At 55.0% G+C, this 15,818-nt stretch overlaps 1 protein-coding gene across 2 annotated transcripts in view; it reads right to left on the bottom strand.

Annotated features, from left to right (window-relative positions):
* Positions 1-1,477: 1,477 nt before the first annotated feature.
* Positions 1,478-15,818, bottom strand: part of TEX264 (testis expressed 264, ER-phagy receptor) — a 30,694-nt gene continuing 16,353 nt past the window's right edge. For both annotated transcript variants that reach the window (XM_042929525.1, XM_042929526.1), the window contains 2 exons: positions 5,351-5,519; positions 1,478-2,072 (listed from right to left, as the gene is read on the bottom strand). In XM_042929525.1, coding sequence (XP_042785459.1) covers positions 1,780-2,072; positions 5,351-5,519 — 462 coding nt within the window. In that variant the 3' untranslated portion in view covers positions 1,478-1,779. The remainder of the gene's footprint in view (positions 2,073-5,350; positions 5,520-15,818) is intronic.

Here is a 15,818-nt window from a genome sequence, read left to right as displayed (position 1 = left end):
TGCAGAAACCCAGTATCCCCACTGGGTTGGAAAGAGCACGGCTGTGAAACACACACATCAAACACAAACTCCATTGCTAATGGGAGGTAGGTGAGGTGACAGCAGAATGAGGGTTCAGAGCTGTCAGACAAGGCTGGGGAGACAGATATGTTGTCTTCCAGCCCTGGCTGCTCTCATCCTCTCTGGCTGGTTCAGAGCAACTGCTGCCCGGGGTAAGTGAGTGATGAGCTGGGCCCTTGGACCAGAGGGGTTGATAGCAGCAGGGTGCTGAGGTAAGAGGACCACACAGCAATCCCTGCCCCCCTCACTAAGACAGCCTCACAAAAGACACAGGGCTTTAAACACAGCACCAGTCCCAGAGGCCCATTATGAGGCCCAGAGAAGTGGCCTACACAGTCCCACTGCAGCACATGGACATGCATGTATGTTCACATGTATGTACCCAGCTATGCAGCCACCACTCCCAGCCGTGCACACAAAGACACCCAGCCTTACAGAGTTGTATATATGGACATGGCCACACACAGAGAAGTACATGCAACTATACGCACAGATGTACACACAGCCATAATACATAACTTTACATGCAAACAGCTGTATATATAGACACCCCATCATATACATATAACCATACACATGGACATATCTACACATATATAACTAAACTCACAGACACAGATGCACTGACCTATAGCTTTACATGTGACACACAGAAAAGCACATAGCTTTACATGTGAACACACAATACAGCTGTATACAGACACACAGCTACACACAGATAGATGTATATGGACAAAGCCCCCACAGTGATGCTCCTAGACAGCCAGTCTCACACCTCTGTCAGTACCATCACATATAGTTAAGACACATAAAGCACAGTACCACGTGCACATAACCACATAGCCATCCACACAAATACAGCCACACCCAGCCACAATCACATCCTAATGCCTACTTGGGCACAGCTTCACCTGAGACCACCATGAACAGACCCACCTTAGTTACACACACAGAGCCAAAGGCATGTGTGCATGTGTGTGCAGTTACACACAAAGGTACACAGACACTGGCAGGCACAGCAGGGATGTCTTCACCTGCTAACTAGATACCAGCATGAGCATGGGCACACTTGAGCTACAGATACAAAGGCATCCCTTGGAAGCAAAGGCAGGCTGTGAGCTCCCCACTCCTGGGCCCCAAAGGGCACCCCATGCTTGGCCCTTACTCCCCTTGACTTGCTCTGCCTGTTTCCCAGCAGCCTGGGGAGCCTTTGGGGCTGCTGCAACGGAGAAGCAGCTGTCAACTGGAGCCAAAGAGCAGGGAGTGGAGGGCCTTCAATACCCCGCTTCCTCCTCTCACCCCAGGGTACCTTGACATATTCCCTCCTCTCCCCAGGCTAGGGGTACTTCTGCCCACCCCCAACCTATCTGCACAGGGCTCCTCAGGGTGAAACAAATACACAAATGCACAGCCCAAATCCAGGTGAAACAAGAAAATTATACGCTTTATTCTGGTTCTGGAAGCTCCAATGTGAATCTGAAAAAAGATGTCAGAGGGGCAGTAGCCCCAGGGTCTGGGTGCAGATTACAGTCCCTGGCTCCTTTGGCCCTGGGAGCCAAAAGTGTGGTAAGAAGGCTTAGCTAGAGCCCAGGGCAGTGGAAATCAGGTCCCCCTGAGGCCCCAGGCCCCACCCTGGGCCTGAGAGGTGAAGGAGGAAGAGGGCTGGAGAGTCTGCTCAGTTCCTTAGCGATTGTACCCCAGGAGGGTATGAGCCTAGGGTTACTCCTCACCCTTCTCGGGGGTACTAGGTTCCCGGGGCCACTTGGCAGCCCCTAGGAGTTCAGCCTCAGGGCTCAGCCTTGGCTCTCCCAGGGGTCCCTCGCCTTCCAGGTCCAGCTCCTCAAAAGATGAGCCACTGGCACCCGACTCGCTATAGCTGTGCTCACTGCGGGTGTCACCATCGTCCCAGCCACGGCTGTTCACCCCAGGGGACAGTGTGGCAGCTGAAGTCTCCCGGCTGCCAGGACCAACCTCCAGGCTTACAGAACTCGTGTCACTCATCGTATCAGCTCCTGGACCAGGAAGAGGGAGTACACATTAGCTAGGACCCCCATGCCCTCCCCTCCTCCAGGGAGAGGACAGAGGCCTTATCACTTGTTCAGCAATCCAGCATACATAGTGTGCTCATGAATAATAAAGCGGGCCCTGGCTCAGGAGACTCTTGCAGCTGGCCTCTGGCCTCTGCCCTGAGCAGGGCTGCACTGACAGGGCAAAGGAAGAGAGGGTGAGGGAGGGCAGTCAGCTGTGCACTCCTCTCCCTCCCCTGAAATAGCCTCACAGCTCCCTGCTCGCCCACAAAGCCTGCTGCCCCACCCCCACCCCCCAACAGTCCATTAAGGACCACTCAGCCCTGAGGTGAGGAGCTAAGGGTAGAACAAAAAGACTCAAGTACTGTCCCCTCCTCCACCCCCCATTTCAGGCTTAGAGAAAGGTTTGTTCAAGGCCAGCTACAGACAGTGCCTACAAGGCATGAGGACAGGAGAATGGACCAGGAGGCCTACTCTCTTGTCCCCTCCCCCATGCAGGGCTCCCCAAGGAGCATGGGTCATCCCAGAGGAGCCCTTAAATATCTCCAACGACTGGTGATTCCTGAGCCGCAAGGCAGCAGAAGGGGACCAGGAGAGCACTCTGAGGGCAGCTGGAGAGCCCTGAGACAGGGGTGATGGTCCAGGTCCCTCCCAGTCTGTTCCTCCCACCCCTAACACATCCTCCAGGCAAGCAGACACTTCATCTGCCCTCTTCAGGAGTAACCCTTCAATTCATCTCCCCAGATCAGAGAAACTGACAACAGTTGGCAGGGGGCAAGGAGGGACAAAGAGCTCAGGCCTGCTGTGTAAGAATCCAGATTGAGAGAAGGCTGATATGTCTCCCTTCCTATGTGAGAGGGAGAGGGGCAGCTGTCAAACATCACAGAGGTGAAGGGTGGGCCAACTTCCCCAGATCCTGTCTCCATGGTGATGCAGCCCTGAGCCAGGAGCAGCTGGGGAATGCTTGGCATTTGGACTTGGCCTGGAACTTACACTGTGCCTCAGATGGGGACTAGCGTAAGGATGGGGAGACTTGGAGTCCGCTCTCCAGTCCCCTTGGCCCTGAGAAGATGTCCTTTGGGCCAACTGGCAGAGGTGAAGTGGACCCTGGAAGTGCCAGGCTTCTGGTCCAGGGCCCTCTTCTGGCTGGGCCCCAATCATGACGCCCAGAATAGAGGCATCCATGAGTGACCTTGGATTACATCCTGAGTTATTGGTGGTTCCTTCTGACTCTGGGGCAGGACTCCAGCCTCTTAGTCACTCCTTAAATGATAACCAGTGCACCAGGGGCTGTAGGCCTGAAAAGAGCAAATGAAATGGGGCCCCCAGGCCCCATTAAACTGTCATGTTCCACCAGCCCACTTACCCAATGGCTCTCTTGGGATCTGGATATGGGAACCTGCCTGCTTAGCTGCCAGCTGCCTTCTCCTCCCTCTCCCAGCTCCTAGGCTAGGGGTGATCAGAGGAAGGAGCCCAGGGAGGCCCCTTCAGGCTGGGGCCCAGTATGCTGGGATAAGGACAGCCCCTGGGGACATTTCTGGCAAATGAGTCCAAGGCAGGGAAGTGGCATCCCTCTAAGCCTACCAAGGTCTGCACCAGAGGAAGTTCCAGAGTCTTGGGCCTGTGTCCCAGGGCACAGGAGGCCTGGCAAGGAAGAATAGCACCTAAGTCTCTAGGGCTGCTGGGGCAGGGAATGAAGCTACCACCTTCACCCCAGTCCCTCCTTCCTTCAATGCCCACAGCCAGTGCAGGGAGATCAAATATTCATTGCTTCTCTGGAGCTAAATAATACATCAATGTAATAACAGGCATAAGGCAGCTAATCATCCCCTTTCACCTCTTAGCCCAAGTGGAGGCCCCAGTAGGGAGGCAGGCAGGGGCAGGCCAATCCCGGGGCAGCCAAGTACCCAGCACACACTGCCATGCAAATGACATGCACCTGGCAGACACATGCTCAGAGTCCGCCCTGGGTGTCAGGGCAGACTCTGTCAGAGGTGGGCAGACCCCTTGGTGCCCCCACCAGGGAGTGGGCCGGCAGGCTAGTGGGGAGGACAGGCCAAGGCTCTGGGGGCGTGGGAGCCACGGCTGCAGCCAGCTGCAGCAGGTGCCAAGCAGTCCTTCAACACCCCTGGCAGGCAGTGTTTGGGAGAGAAGCTGGGTGGGTGGGCCAAGGACGGGGGGCCGGGGTGGGGTGTAAGCAGCACAGGGAGGTTGAAGGAAGGTCAAGGCACTCCCCCTTCCTTTCCTGGGGACTGCCTGGGCCTGGTGACCTTGTGCCATGTCTTGTGCCCACAGTAGGGGCACTGAAGAATGTCTGCTGGGCTCCACCAGGCGGGTGGAGCAGTGCCCCATGGAGATAATTAAGTGGCAGATGAAGTTAACTGTGTTGGACACGGCCTCTAGGGAGTGGAGACTGACTCTCAGTACCCCCACCCCCTGCTACAACGTACACCACTCTAGGGTGACCTTGGCTATGGAAGACTGGCTGGGCAGACGAAATCTAAAGAGAGAGGGACAGCTGCTCTTCTCCAGCCCTGTACCACTCCCACAGGTCTTGGGCCTCCAGAATCGATTACACAAGGCTCCACGAGCATGGACAAGGGCTGGATTCCTTAGGATATTACCAGCAGGCCCCCTTGCTCCTGGGAACAGCCCAGGGTCGGAGAGGTGATGGAAGGGAGGGGGGCTGAGAGCAGGCAAACCACCAGCTGGCCTGGACTTGGGATATGAAGGCTGGCTCTGGTGGAAGGGGCAGGCACTGATCTTCTGGCTGCCCTCTGCATGCTCTCTGGCTGCTCTTCAGAAGGGAGAAAGCATCCTTCTTCTGGCTGGGTTCCATACCGGGGGACAGGAGAACAACCTGTTCCCCTCTGTACCTTCCAGATCCAGTGCCAGGCTTACTCCCTGATGAGCCCCACCCAAGTGATGCTTTTCCCAAACAGCTGCATCCACCTCCCATGAGCATCCAGCTGTCTGTGAGCTCAGTTTCCAAGGGTACTCCCTGTTGCATCTGAAGGGAATCCAGGCAGGGTCTTTGTATCTGTGTTGCCAGGGGTAACATGTGTAAATCCACATCTACATGGATCCATGTATCTGGAAACAGGCAATTCTGCATGTGGGTCCGGGGTAGGCACGTCTCCTTCCTCCACCTCTGTCAAGCTTAGCCTGGACACCCACAGTGCCAACCCAGCCATGGAGGAGTCTCCTAAACCATGCCCCACATGTCCAGGGAGAGGCTCCACAGAGGGCCCCACCATCCATACCTGTGCCATCCATCTGGGCGTCAGTGGCCTCTGTGGGCCCTCGGCTTTTCCGCTCTGTCTCCTTCACCTCAGGCACGTAGAAGTCTCCCTGCCGTGCCAGCGGGCACATGAAATAGATCTGGTCTTGCTGGTAGATCTCTAGCCGAGGGTGGGCACACAGCTTCCGCCCCTTGTTGGAAAGTGGCAAAAGGTGGAATGAGACCTATGGGGCTGCTGACCCACTTGTTCCTGAGAGGCCCTAGGAACTGTCGATTGTGCATTCCCTCCCAGGGGGCTGGCTCTGTCTCCTAACTCAATCTCCCCCAAGTGCCAAACCTCTGCTGAGGGAGGCACACACAGAGCACCCTAAGAGCAGGGCCCCATACTCCAGGAGGCAGTGGTCTAACAAACAGGAGTCCTTTGGACAACACCCTGGGGCGGGTGCTAAAAGAATCCAGGGGCCTGGAACCACTGGTCCTATCTGTATGCCTGAAACCAAAAGACTGTTCCAGAAAGCAATGGTCTCAAGGAGCCATGAAGCTTAGCGCCCCAGACTACCCCAGGGACAGGGACACCATGAACTATGGCCCCAGCCACCCAAGCCAAGCCAAGTTGTGACCTGCTAGGTTTCCCATCCCAGGATCCTCAGGCCCTGACGTCCCCTCCACCCTGGACAATGTTGACTGACCCAGAGATATCAGAAAGGAAAGGTCACTGCCCCTGACCTTTAGGCTTCCAGCTCCTGCCCTTGCAGACATGTTACTGACAAACCCTGGACAGGGGCTCCCGGCCAACTAAACCCCTCTTGCACTCCCATTCCCCTACCAGGTCAGGTCTATGCCAACCTTCAAGGCTACCAGATATGGTTGGTTCCCACCCCTTCTAGCACCTTCCCAGAGTTTCAGCCAAGGGGAAAGAGGCAGACCCTAAGCTGGAGGGGCAGGCAGGACAAGTAGAACTAGCACTGAACATCACCCCAATTCCCCAGGGAGCCGAAGTACCAGTTTATAGGGCCCCAAGTTCTGAGACAGGCACTCTACTCCCCTCTGCCTGGACACAAAACCCAAAGATCTCCCCACCCCCAGTGTGTGTGGAAGGGGGCAAAGACACATGCCAGAGTTGTACTGAGGCAGTCAGAAATACTCACAACAGGGGTCAAGCCCATTTTGCTCCCCAGCCTGCCCCCCTTTCCTGCCATGGAGTGCAATTACCCACTAAGATGACTGTGAGGCCCCTGCCCTATCACTGCTCACCCGCCAGCCTTCACAACACGACTATTTATAGCACATGCCCGGCTCTCATCATGAGCTCTGAAATGAGCCTTCCACTTAGCAGTAATGAAAGACTTATTGCCTGGTAGGGAGAAGCCACTCTAGGACTCTACTTGTCCACCTCCCTGGCCAACATTAGGGTTGAGGAACCCCTTCCAATTAAAGCAGTGAAGAAGGGTAAAAATGAACCCCCCAGGGAAAGAGAAGAGGAAACGTGAGCCTGGAAGGTTTATCAGCCAGGGAGTCCAGCAGCCAGAAGGGACAGGGTATGTCTGGGACCCCGCAGGGTAAGTAGATGGCCTGGCCAAGGTCCACCTGCAGCTCACCTCACCTGACTCCATGGGTAATGCGGGCAAGGCCCTGCACCCTAAGTCTCCATGCGCTCAAACACTGCAGGGTCAGTGAAGGAAAGTCATTATTTTCAATAGTTTGAGTCCAGTATTTTTTGCCAATCTGGGGTGCTCTTCATGCTACCTCATGAGTCCACATGCCCAGCTCCTCCCATCTCCACATACACCGATGGCTGCCTCTGCTTTTCCAGCTACCCACACACTCACTCAGCCCTGGTCCTCAGGAGGATGAACAAGAACACGACATCAGGAAGTAGGAGCTACCAGGCTCTGGGGGTTACTCTAATGCCAGCACTGGGAGCATCTGCCAAACCTGAGCCCCCCTCAGTGAACTATGCCATGTCACAAGCCCAGGGTCGGGGGGTCTCCCTGAAGAAAGTCCAAGTCCTTCCTTGGCAGCTAGAGGGAAGAAAAAGGTCCCCGAAACCAGTCAGGGCATAGCTTTCACCAACATGCCCATGCTCCGGGTATTCAAAAGGTGCAGAGGAAATCTGCTGAGTGGTCATCAGCCACCTGGTAGTCCATATCTCAAGGGATGTACAATTTTAGCTTTGGGAGATGCTCCCAGGAACAAGAGTCTGTGCCCACCAAGAAATTCCAGGGACAATGGAACCCTACGCCAACTCTTGTCAACACTCAAACCACCTGCCTGGCTTCCCTTCTGGAAGTAACAGGGATGATAAGAGAGAGTAGTCCTTTTTTCAGTCTCCCCTCTAGGCTGGGCATCAGGGTGGGCAGTACCAGGCAGCCACCCTTACCACCTGCTTTGCCAGCCCCCTCATTGGCAGGCGAGAGGCAGCTCTGTGGCTGCTCTGCGCATCTGCCTCCTCCGGAGAGCCCGGCTCTGAAGTTGCCTGGCTGTGGACAGCCTCGTTGCCATGGAAACTGCATCCTCCATCCTTGCCATCGCCTTCATCTCAAAGCCATCGGGGAGAACAGAGGAACAGGGGAGACAGAGGAGAGAGAGAGAGAACTGGCCTGGCTACACAGCCCTTCCTTCCCTGTCCAGCTCTCCCTCCTTATAGCATCCCACACAAGGAGTGCCAGCTGCCCATGCCTGCCCCCAGGCCCCTGGAGGGGCAGCCTCCCACCCAAGCCCAGCCTGGCCCTCCCCCCACCACCTGGGGGCCCCTGGCCCTCCCTGGTGGAAGGAGACAGGGAGCTAATTAAAAATCTCACTGACGGCTCAGCCTCAAATCATTTTAACACATGCCAGGTCCTGTCAAAATTCAGACTCGGGGCAAAGGAGAGAAGCAGGAGGAAAGCAAAGGTGCAAACTTCCAACTCAGGCCCATAGGCAAGGGAGGGGTTTATAGTTGTCCCTGTAGCCTCTCCTCAAGCCCCCCTCCATGTTCTGCCCCCAGAGCAATAATGAGCCCAACCGGGGCTGGGGGATGAGGGACAGGACTAGCCATAAGCCCTGTCCCTAACGGATTAGGCAGAGGACAAGCCTTGCCCTGCCCCCCCGCCCCCTGCAGCCAGGTAGAGCCTCTGAGGGAAGAGAGGGTAAACCATGGGCCAGCTCTCAGGTCCTTGCTACACAGAAGGAGCTGTGACCTGGGATGCATGTCGATGAGCTGATAAATATTGGAAAATCATTGGAGAAAGGCAAGACCAGCTGCCTCTCCCTCAGCTAGCCCCAGGGAGCCCTTGGAGAACAGACTGCCAAGGGACAAGGACACCAAGTCAATGCCACACTGACTGGTACTGCTGGGCAAAGGGGCCTGGATGGGCCTGGTGTCCTTCCAGCCCTGGGCATACCCCCTCCCACAGCCCAGATAGCCAGAGGCTCCAGGAAGCATTAGCAGGACAGGGGAATCTACTCTGGCCACTGAAGCCACCGGCTATTTGATGAAGCCACAACCCAAAGCAACTCACTCCCACACAGAATCAAGGAGACCACAAGGTCTCTCTCCTTGGAGGGAGAGATGCAGTCATCCACAATCCTTCCCACCTAATAGGAAAAAAGTCACTATGCCAAGGGGCCACCAGGAACTGCTAGAAACTGGATTCAGGAGTTCTAGTTCCTCAGACACATCTCCAAGGCTTACCTCCCACCTGGGCTTTTCACAGAAGAAACAAGAGGGGGACTTGGAACACCACCCATAATGCAGGGATTTCCAGGAGACCTGTCAACGGCACTTCCTCCAATACCACTGCTGCACTGACATGGGCTCATCCCCCTAGGGGTGCTGATAGACAAGGGAAGAAACGGTGTACACAGGCTGCCAGGGTGCCACTGCCTCAGCTACCTTGGTAACACACCATATATTCCCTTCTCACCTCAGGCTGAGCTCATTACTGGGTGGGTGGAAGGCAAGGATTTTGGCCCATGCAGCTTAGGGCTCCTACAGAGGCTTAGATGGTCATGGTGGGCCAAGGTTTCCCCATGCCACCCGCAGTGCTTCCCTTGGTAGTTCATACTGCATCAGGAGAGGGGAGGATGAGAGTAAGAGAGAAGACCTGAACTACTCTCATTTGGGCACCAACCAACCCATGCCCTTGGCTTTGGCTAGATGTGGGAAGGGGATGTGGGGCAGAAAAGGTCAGGTCCAGGTGGAGACTGAGGTTGGATCATACTCCCAACCTGCCTGGATGCTGGGTCTGCTCAGAGCTAGGTGGACTCAAATCCCCAAAAGGATGAGGCAAAGGGTACAGGCCAAGGATTGGGTCACACATCTCCCACCTGCATTTGAGACCCAGAAAAAGATGAGTTCTGCTATGTTGTCTCTACCCAATCACAGCCCTTTGCCTCACTGGGGTGAGGGGCTCTGAGCCTCCCTGTTCACCCTGAGCTGCCCAGTCCTACCCATCCCTCCATTCCAGGCTGGACAGCTGGGCAGCTACAATGCCAGCAAACAGCTGTTGCATCCCACCCGAGGTGGTGGCATCTCCTCACTGGGTGAAGTGAGGCATGCTCATTTTTAATTACACAGGCACCAATGTGCACCCGCCTGCACACAGCACTCCCTACAAATGGGGGCTCAGACCCTGGAGGCCCCTTAGGCAACTGGTCTGCATCACACGTGCAAAGTGATGGGGGAGGCACAGCAGGCGCTGCTACAGCTAGAATGTGGCACATTGTTATTATTCTGCCCAGGAACTTCCATCAACTTCCCTCTCCCTGGCTGTCTCTCATCCCCACTGGGCCTCCCAACAGCCTCTGGCCCAGAACTTAAACCTGTCTGTGGAGTGGGAGGGGACAGCATGAGATAGCTCTGGGGTCCCTGCAGTGCCACCAGGGAGAGCCTGCAGAAGGGTGGGTGAGAACCTCCCCCCGCCACTTGTAGCAGGAGGGCTCGAAGCTATGAAAATGATGGGCAAAGGAGACAAAGAGTGAGATGGAGCTGCCAGGGAGGGGAGCGAAGGGGCAGAAGTGGCAGAGAGAGCTCCAGGCAAGAACCCAGAGCCTAGCTATTGATGAATAGATGGCTTCTCTATGGGTCTCAATATTCCCAACTGTAAAATAAAGAGACTGGAACAGATGATCCTAAAAGAAGTGAGAAACTGGAAAAGGTGAATAAAAACACCATCACTGAAAGATAGGACAATTATATATTTGAAAAACTCAAAAGGAGTCGACTGGAGAAACTACCACAAATGTTAAGATCACAAAATTAACAAAACAGCCAAGCCCAGTTTTCTGTGCACCAGTCAGCTACTTAGAAAACATAATGGAAGCAACAAATGAAGGCTTTGTGGGGTCATGTCTACCTGAAAGCCCCCCAGATGGCAAGGGAGGGGCTGGCAGAGGAGCCAGGCTTGGGCAGGAAGCTGGGAAAGACTGCAAAAAGGGGATGGTGTGAGGGAGAGTAGGGTGGGGAAGGAGGGCGCTGTGCCTGGCACCCCAGCCTGCTGTGCCTGCTGGCGCCACTGCCTCAAGACTTTTCATTTTCACCTCAGAGCCAACAGCTTGCCATGCAATTTACACCTCTGCTCATATTCCTGCATACTCAGGCTTCCTGGGCAGCTCAAGAGGGGGCCTCGGCAGCCATCAGACCAGGGCAGACTGGGGCACTAAGGAGCAGGGGAGGGTGATTCCCTCTAAGTAGGCACAGGAGACCCAGGCCCTTAAGCACCCTAGTTCCCATCTGAACCAGGAAGCCTCTGACCCTGCAGCCAAGCCCAGCCTTTCCCTTTCCCAGGGCCCAGAAAGCCAATTTCCAACCCCAGCTCAGACCCAATCTGGCCTTCTTAGGCCCTTGTGGAGTAGGACCAGGGGGCAGGGAGCCTGAGGGTGAGGACCCTATGGGAGACTTGGAAGCTCAAGCCCTGGGATCCCCCCCACTCTCCCTTCCAAATATGGGAGGGGAGACATGGCCTCCCAGACGCTGCTGTTACCATGGCAGGCTCCACATCCCACCCCTCTCCAAGACCCAGCCATTCTCTGAAGCATCTGTGCAGTCAAGGACCTTGAGCCCTGTAAGGTTCACAAGCTGACAAATATGTTACTGATTGATTATCCAGCAGCAGGAAGGCTGCTCGGTGCAGATGGAACCATGAAGCCAAGCACCTGGGAGCCAGAGACATCAGGAAGTGCCAGAGGGGAAGGACAAGTGGGCAAGTAAGGATGAAGAGGAGAGGGGGAAGGAGGGGAGGTAGGTGAGGAGGCGGTCCTGAATTTCTCATCTCTAACTGGTACCTCTGACTTCTGCCCTCCACCCACCCCCTAGGAAAGCCCTTTCTCTGGAGACTTAGGTTTTCCTATCTGTATAATCAGACAGCTAAACTTCCTTATCTGAGGGCTCTGCTAAAGGGCAGAGTTTTTCTGCTCTGGATGACAAGCCCCCTCCTCAAAATCTCTCCCCTTTCCCTCATTCCTGGAATCCCAAGCTTTGTGGAGAAGAGCAACAGAATTCTTCCTTGGTAAATCCCACCTGCCTAGGCTAGGGAAGAAGACTCCCTCTGGATTGGTGACAGCCCAACCCCACAGCACCATCCAGACAAGCCTCAGCCCCCAGGGTCCTGAGGACTGCCAAGCTACCACATCTGAGCTGGTATTTCGAGAGTAGTGGCTCCCACGCCCGCCCCAGCAAAGGCTGGCTTTGTGCTTTCAGCCCTGGGGTAGGGGAGGGGAAAGAGGTGAAGCCAGAGAGACTGAGGAACAGGTTCTAGGGCCTAGGCCAGCAGAGGGGAGAGACCTGGCCTCCTGTGGGTACCAGCCTCCAGGGGGAGTTCACTAAAGGGAGTCAGGGAAGCCATGCCCTGATAAGGTAGGAGGCTTCTCTTGGTTTGAGGGCATCTGGGAGTAGAGTGTCATTCAGAGCTCAGCTATGTGGCCTCCAGCTCTCCCTCCCCATCTCTGTGCTGAAATCCTGTTACAAAGCCCAGCTTGGATGCTGTCACTCATCTGCTCAGACACTATCAGTGGCTGCCTGGAGCATTTAGGACCCAGCTTCATCTCTTGGGCCCGAACTTTTGCTCCTCTCCTGCACTCTAGCCACAATGTACTTATAAGCCATGCCCAAATCAGTGACTCTGCCTGACCTCCTTTTTCACCTCGGGAAATGCTACCTTTCTTTCAAAGCTAAGCCTAAATGCCACCACCTTCCAAAGGTTGCTTTGTCTTTCCTGGTGAATCCATCCCTCCCCTTCCCACCCCACTCTCCCTGGGCATGCCTAAACCCTGTGACTGAGGGAAATGGGCAAGGAAAGAATTCTTGGGGCCTGTCACTCAGCCCCAGGTCCTGGCACTGCTGAGAGTGCAGGTGGCAGCACCGGCAAGTGAGCCTCAGTAAGGGAAGCCTGGGAATGGAGCTGTCTCCACCTCACTGGGGGTGAGGATATGAGGCCCAATAAGGCACCTGCAGCAGCTGCTTCCTGTGCCCAGAGCAACTGCGAAGGTCTTCCTTAATGGGAACCTGCTGGGCAAATGGGCAGCCAGGCTCTTCCTGCCTTTGCTTCTGGCTCCCCAAGCTGACTTCCAGACCAGTAGCTTCAGCTCTGACTGCCCACCTACTACAGAAAGAGGGTCAATTAGATGTTGGCTCACACTGCTGCCAACCCATGCTCACTCTGGGGACCATCCCAAGTGTATCCCAAGTTCATGACAAGTCCTGAACCTCTTGGGCCCAGCCCCATTCATGGATGAGGCAAAGTGGCAAAAGGCACATAACCATCAAAATGATACTCGGCCCAGGGCATCCAGTCTGGACTTAGCCACTAACCTTGGGTAACCTCCCTTTTCCAGGGAATGTCGGCTTTGATTGTGACCCTACGATTGCCTCCTAGCTGGTTCCCCCATCCCCTGAACAATGCAGCATAAAAGAGGGCTCAGTAAATAACTGCTGAGGTAAGCAACTGAGCTGAGGTGCCAAGAGGGCCTCCCTTATTAAAAATAAAGTTCAGGGCCACCTGGGTGGCTCAGTTGGTTAAGTGTCTGATTCTCAATTTTGGCTCAGGTCGTGATCTCACAGTTTGTGGGTTTGAGCCCCATATCGGGCTCCACACTGGCAGTGTGGAGCCTGCTTGGGATTTTCTCTCTCTCTCCCTCTCTCTGCCCCTCCCCAGCTCTCTCTCTTTCAAAGTAAATAAATTCTGAAAAAAAGATAAAGCTAGGAACCCTCCCACATTTGCTCAGCAAAGGTGATGGGCACAGAGAGCGATCACCCTAAATTTCACATCCCACTGGGGTGTCCTCACCTAGATTCCCACTGCCTGGGCCATGTTACTCCCCACTAGTGTTCTAGCCCCAGAGTGGACTCAAATCCTGCCCGCCCCCAGCACTGACTCCCTCAAATTTACCCAGGTAGGATAAGTGGAAACACATACAGAAGATTCTGAGCCACTGGAGAGGACCCCAGGCTAACCATGCTACTAGGAAGAAGCAACAGACTCCCACAGCTCAACAGACCAACTCACTCTTGCAGGCACCTTGCTGAGGCCCCTGTTCCTTAGTCCCCAGCTGGCTGCTCTGTGACACCATCTGATCATCTACCACTCAAGAGTTCAGTCACCACCACCCCAGGGAGAACTGCAGGACTCCCCTTAGCTCCAACTCCCAGTCAGTCATGCTCCCCAGAAACAACTGCTTCTTCTGGGGGCACTGCCCTTGGCTTGCACTTGGGATGAGCCCGGGCGCCTCCCAGCTCCACTCACACTGCAGCTGCCACAGTGTCCTCGGGATCTGCAACAGACATGCAGTTGGCCAGGGGTAGAGGGGGCATCTGCCCAGCTATGTCCCTCTCTAAGGACAGAGGTTTTCAAACCACTTAAGCCTTAGATGTCCTTCTCCAAACAAAAGCTCACGAGATCATCTGGTTCATTAAAACCCAGAGGAAGAGCCACTCCAGTTGAAGCAAGTAAGGGACCAAGTGTAGTCCCCTACCCCTGGCTGCCAAGACACAGGGGCACCTAAGCATAGCCCTAAACTCCTGTCCCAAAGAGGTCTGAGAGCTATGGTCTGGGGTTCCTGCTACTTTAAACCCCTAGTAAGACAATCCCATCAACCCAGCTGTCCCAAAACTTTACCACCAAGACTCCCCCAAACAACCAGCTCACTATATCCACCCTGCCCCCATCTGCCCCAGCTTGCCCACAATTCTATGGAGAAACAGCCAATACCTGACCTCCAAGGCCTACCTGTATTACCCAGCCAACCAGCTCCCACATGGACAATGCCCTTTGTCTCCCTAAACTCAGGAGATGTCCAAACATCACAAGGACCCTCCCCTGAAAACTCCTAGAAAGCAGAAACCTTGGGGAAGGGGGATTATGAAGATCAGGGATGCTGTTGAGAGGTAGTCAGGCACAGGGGGACTGGGCTGGGCAGTCTCACACTCTCAGTGACCTCCCCAACAACTGCTTCAGATAGCTGTGAGCCATGTACTGAGCTCAGGGGCCTCTCACACACAGTCTCACACATGGGATCCCCAGGCCTCTCACTCGGTCCTGGTCTGCTCCATGTGCCCCAAGTGTTCCCTGAACACTCATTAAGACTGGTTCTACCCTGTGGTGAATCTGGGAGCCTTTGCCTATTGCTCTGGGCTGACACTTGGGCCCCAACTCTTCGGTGGCCCTGAAATTTCAGGGAAGTTCAGTTTCCTCCTGCAGCTGCCAAAAGACCCCACTTCCTGGGACAGGTCTCCTCCTGTCCTGAGGCCACCTCCTTGGACTCTGGTGGAGCAGCCTGACAAAGCTGGGGCATCTTCCACATAAAATAATAGTCACGTGGTACCCAGGCATCCCTCGCACAAATGCTGTCCCAGATTGCTCTGCCTAGGGCCCCCCGGTGGTTTATGTGAAAAAAGGCAGAGTTCTAGCCCTTACAGCTCAGCTTGCCAGGCTGCCAAGGTGGGGAGGGCTGGCCGGAGAGCCAGGGGCTGCTACACAGACCACAAAGCTGGGGATCTATCCATCCTCCCAGAATCCTCACAGAAACCTGACAAATGCTTCATCTTTGGGTTCCTTACAGTGACCCCCAGGGCCTTTCTGTCCCATGAGGTGAATCCTGCCCCAGCCTCAGGCACATCTGCAACTGCCAGGACAGCACCTGCTCTCCACCTCCCTCACCCAAAACCCTGAGACCATTCACCCTGCCCCCTGCTCCAGCCTGCCAAGCCCTTCCTTCCATCCTTCTGGCAGCACAACTACTGGCCTCCCTCACCTCTCCTGAAACAGAAAGCCGATGGCTGCTGTCATTCCATTTGAAACACCTTCACAGCAAACCCAGCCTCAGATCTTGAAAGCCAGAGAGGCGGAGAAAAAGAAGGGCACACATACACGTACACACACATACACACAAAGGCAGCTATCTGTCAGAGCTGGGACAGTCAGAAGAGCCCATAGTCTCATTAGCAGCCTTCTTTCTCTGGTCCCAGGGCAGTGGGGGAAGAGGGCAGGTGTGGGAGGGAGCTTTATAATTATCTT

Source organism: Panthera leo, chromosome A2 (genome assembly GCF_018350215.1).
Source record: "Panthera leo isolate Ple1 chromosome A2, P.leo_Ple1_pat1.1, whole genome shotgun sequence".
Taxonomy (NCBI): Eukaryota; Metazoa; Chordata; class Mammalia; order Carnivora; family Felidae; genus Panthera; species Panthera leo.
The sequence above is the reverse complement of the archived record's forward strand: the minus strand, read 5'-3'. Positions and strand labels throughout refer to the sequence as shown.